Source organism: Otolemur garnettii, unplaced genomic scaffold, assembly GCF_000181295.1.
Source record: "Otolemur garnettii isolate 467f Iridium unplaced genomic scaffold, OtoGar3 scaffold00313, whole genome shotgun sequence".
Taxonomy (NCBI): Eukaryota; Metazoa; Chordata; class Mammalia; order Primates; family Galagidae; genus Otolemur; species Otolemur garnettii.
In genome coordinates this window covers 125,482-130,016 of record NW_003852708.1, presented here as the reverse complement: position 1 = coordinate 130,016, position 4,535 = coordinate 125,482, and the positions used below count along the sequence as shown (strand labels likewise).

The window sequence follows — 4,535 nt, the reverse complement described above, 5'->3', positions numbered from 1 at the left end:
CGGGGGTGTCGGATGTCACCCCCCGCGCACACCTCGGCCGGGGGGCGGAGGAGCGAACCACTGAGATGCCGAGACCTCCCCGGTCCTAGAGCGGAGCAGGAAGTGTCCCAGGGGAGGGAGCCGGAGGGCTCCGGCCTTTCCTTTCCTCGGTGTCCGGCGGGCTCCGGCGGCGGCCAGGCCTGAGCGGCCCGCCACCCGGGACGCGCCGAGGCGGTGAGTGCAGCCGGGCTCCGGCTCCCGGCGCTCGGCCCCGCCCCCTCCACGGCCCGCGCGCCGGGCTCGGGTCTCCCGGCCCGCGCCCTGGCTTCTGCCGGCGCCGCCTCCCGGCCCGGAGGCGAGCGATCGCGAACGTGCGGGCCGGGGACGAGGCGACACAATTGTTTTTCAGGCGCCTCCATTTGCTTCCGAGCCCAGCCGTGCTTTTCTGGATGATCAGGAGACGAGGTCTGGACTGGCCAGAAAAGGAGTCGTCGGGCCCCTGCAGAGACCCGGCCTCGACGGGGACACCCGGGAGACTCGGCTGGAAGGATGAGGAGCTGCTGCCGTGGACTTCCGCCGCAGCAGGAGGGATCTGAGTTAGACGCTAGGAAGGAGTCCCAGGCTGTGAGGTGAGAGTCCTGGAGTCGGGTAAATCAGAGATACGTGTGGGTGTGTTAGAGAGGGAGAAAAAGAGAGAAAGAAAGAGAGCGCGTCCCCCTTTCCTTGGCCTAAAATGCCCTCCTCTTTTCCTTTCTGCAGCTCTTGCTCTGTCCCTCTTCCAAGAACTGCTTTAAGTAAGCTCCGCCCCTGCAGTGAACCCTCCCCTAACTAGCGTTAGTTCATTCATCAGGCATCTTCAGAGCCTCCTACGTGCCAGGTGCCTGAGTGACAAAGAGGAACACTGTTGTCTGGTTGAGATGCTGAGGGTGGGGCCCTGGGTGCCTCAGCATGGAGGCAGACCTGAGTTATCAAGGACCCTGAGAGTGTGTGAGGGGTAGCCGGGGGGCCAGGAGAGGAGAGTGGGTGGGGCCCAGACGGGGTTCCACGTGCAGAAGCCTCTGTGGAAGGGATTTTGGTTGTGAGGAGAGCTAGAATGGGTCCACCAGACTCCTTCAGAGTCCTCTTCAGTGTCTGTATTTTGTCTTTACTTTGAAAAAGCAGAGGTGGAGGGACTTAGTTTTTTCTCAGTTGCTTTGTAGCCTTTCTGGCATCACTTGACTTCCGCCCCATCTCCACCTGTGACCTGTTGGAGGTTAGGTGCTGGCAGGCTGGAGAACCTAATGCAGATGGGGGTGTGGAGAGCTAGTGGCTGTGCCAAGAGATCTCAGAGGCTTTAATGGGATGCTTAAAGAGGCTCCTGGGATGCTTAAACACCAATGGTGCTTGTGTGTCCCCATCTGCCCTGTCACTTTTCCTGTGTCCCAAAGTGTGGATAAGTGAACAGCAATCAGGCATACTCTCTGCATGTGGTCTGGGTTGTCTGCACAATAGCCTAGGAGATGTAGGAACCCCTGCCTCCAACTGTGGGGATGTATATGGTGGCCTGTGGTGTCCAGGATCCCAGTAAGGGCTGAAAGCTGTGCCGTGAGTGCTAACTTCTTTCTACCCTGGCTGGGGAAGGTCTGTGAGGTGTGAGCCATTGCCTTCCTTGCCTGTGGTTTGAAGATAGCAGTGGTAGGGAAGAAGGTTGAGACAAGGATGAAGGTCAAGGTGTCTTTAAGTGTATAATAAAGTTTGCTGTACATATGTTCAAGTGAGTTAGAATGTTCATTGAAAGCACTGTTGCCGGGCACAGTGGCTCACGCCTGTAATCTCAGCACTATGGGAGGCCAAGGAGGGAGAATTGCTTGAGCTCAGGAGTTTGAGACTTGCCTAAGCGAGAGTGAGACCCCTAAAAAAATGGAAAAATCCAGCCAGGCACCTGGGTGAGTGCCTGTAATCCCAGTGTCTTCTGGAAGCTGAGGCAGCGGAATGCCTACAGCCCAAGTCTGAGATTGCAGTGAGCTATAACGTCATTGTACTCTGCTCAGGGCATAGTGTGGCTCTCTGTCTCAACAACAGCAGCAACAAAAAGCACTGATGTTAAACATTGTTACACTGTTATTTCTCTCTGGTAAAGTGCGTGTGGCTTCCTCTTGTGGCTTTCCTGATCTATGTCTGGGTGTCTTCTTACATGTGCCTCCCTGTGCAGGCTCTGCTGGGAGAGGCTTGATTCTGACTATTTACCATCCAGCATGCAGCACCAGCAGTCCTCAACCAGCAGGATAAATTTCCCATGACTGGATGCACTTTAAAGGCTCTTCTCATGCACATGTGCTTTGTTTTTACAGCTCAATTTGTAAAGGTCTTAAGAGCAAGGAAGGTGACTTTGGCTCCAAAGCCTCAAGGTAGTGGCCTGCTTGACACATCTATGTCAGGTCCTCTCCAAGAGGACCTGGCCAACAAAGGTACCAGAGAGTTTTAATTGTGTGTTTCTTATATGTGGCCCTATTGGTCTCGTGGGATGCTTAAAATACCAATGTCATGTTGAAATGCCACCACTTTTCTCCTAGATTTCCTGCTTTGTTCATCTGGTCACCCATTTAGGGGCATCCACGTGTAATGATACTATTGGGAGGGGGGGAAATGGGCGTCTTTCTGTCTGTCCCATTCTCATGTGTATAGGCTAACCACACTGACACTTCTTATATTTCCCAGGGCTTTTCCAAAGGGCTAGTCTCTGTGGGCTTTGTCATTTTCCCTGGCATTACCCCCACCCCCAAACGACTGAAGAAGACCAGAGTATTGAAGCCAGTGATTTCTGTTTGGAAATAGGGTCGTCTTCTGCTGCTGACCCCCATCAAATCCCATCATGCCCACAGCCCTGTGCCCCCGAGTCTTGGCTCCGAAAGAAAGTGAGGAGCCCCGGAAAATGAGGAGCCCACCTGGAGAGAACACTAGCCCCCAGGGGGAGCTTCCCAGCCCTGAGTCTTCCCGACGCCTTTTCCGCCGTTTCCGCTACCAGGAGGCAGCAGGACCCCGGGAAGCCCTGCACCGCCTCTGGGACCTGTGCAGGGGCTGGCTACGGCCCGAGAGGCACACCAAGGAGCAGATCCTTGAGCTGCTGGTGCTGGAGCAATTTCTCGCCATCCTGCCCCGGGAGATTCAGAGCTGGGTGCGGGCCCAGGAGCCAGAGAGTGGTGAGCAGGCTGTGGCTGCCGTGGAGACGCTGGAACGGGAGCCAGGGAGACCCTGGCAGTGGGTGAGTAGAGGGACTGGTCTAGGAATGACTTGGGCTGGGTTGCCCCATGCTCAAATCCTTTGGCAGGGTCATACAACTGGTGTCCAGGGATGAGGAATTCTGTAGAGCCACATACCTGTGTTAGGCCCAGACTAGAGTTTCCTAACAAAGCAGGTTTAACTCCCTAAAGGCTCTTGTTTAGGCATGATTGTGTCATCTCCCTGTAATCCCAATTAAGGCCAGGGTTGAGCCTTTGGTGGTCAACTGTGGAGGTGATGGTCAACAGGCCTGGAGAAGGAGGGTACCTCAATACCTAGCCTTGAAAAACTCTCTGGGATTGCAGCTCAAGCACTGTGAAGACCCCGTGGTGATTGATGATGGGGACAGCACTCTGGACCAGGAGCAGGAGCAGTTGCCAGAGGAGTCTCAGAGTGATCTTGCAAAGAGCCAGGATGCCCAGTCCATGGCCCTGGCACAGGGCTTGGGGCTCCCAAGCAGACCACCAGGCCAACTCAATGGAGACCCAGGTATGCAGCCCTAGGGAATGTGGGAAGAGTAAGTATCAAACTATACTGATTTCTATACAAATCAAAGAAACTCTTAAACTTCTTCTTGGTTAAAAGTCAGGACAGGGCTGGGCATAGTGGCTTATTCCTGTAATCCTAGCACTCCGGGAGACTGAGACAGGTGGACAGCTTGAACTCAGGATTTAGAGACCAGCCTGAGCAATAGTGAGATCCTGTCTCTACTAAAAACAGAAAAAAACTTTCTAGGCATTGTGGCAGGCACCTGTACTCACAGCTACTCGGGAAGCTGAGGCAAGAGGATCGCTTGAGCCCAAGAGGTTGAGGTTACTGTGAGCTATGATGATGCCATGGCACTCAACCTTAGGGTATAAAAGTCAGGAAAGGTATGTTATTTTGCTTGGGCTGCCATGACAGCATCCTACAAACTGGCTACCTTACATAACATAAATTTGTTCTGACAGTCCTGGAGGCTAGAATCTTAGATCAAGGTGACAGCAGCTCTGGGTTTTCCTGAGGCCCCTTTCTTGACTTGTAGATAGGCTTCTTCTCGCTGTATCTTTACCTTTCTTTCCTCCATGAGTTTCTGTGTTCTAATCTCTTATAATAAAGGACACCAATCATATGGCATCAGCATCTGCCCATATGACATCACTTTAACTGAATTGCCTCTTTAAAGACCCTGTCTCCAGGGCGGCACCTATGGCTCAGTGGGTAGGGCGCCGGCCCCATGTACTGAGGGTGGTAGGTTTGAACCTGGCCTCAGCCAAACTGCAACAAAAAATAGCCGGGGATTGTGGCGGGCACCTGTA

At 53.8% G+C, this 4,535-nt stretch overlaps 1 protein-coding gene across 1 annotated transcript in view; it reads left to right on the top strand.

Moving 5' to 3' along the window:
• Positions 1-155: 155 nt before the first annotated feature.
• The window catches only part of ZNF496 (zinc finger protein 496), a 39,824-nt gene continuing 35,444 nt past the window's right edge, over positions 156-4,535 (top strand). Inside the window, 5 exon segments of the mRNA XM_012813841.2 lie at positions 156-213; positions 389-608; positions 2,310-2,426; positions 2,794-3,220; positions 3,543-3,726. Of these exon segments, the coding sequence (XP_012669295.1) occupies positions 2,831-3,220; positions 3,543-3,726 (574 nt within the window). The 5' untranslated portion in view covers positions 156-213; positions 389-608; positions 2,310-2,426; positions 2,794-2,830.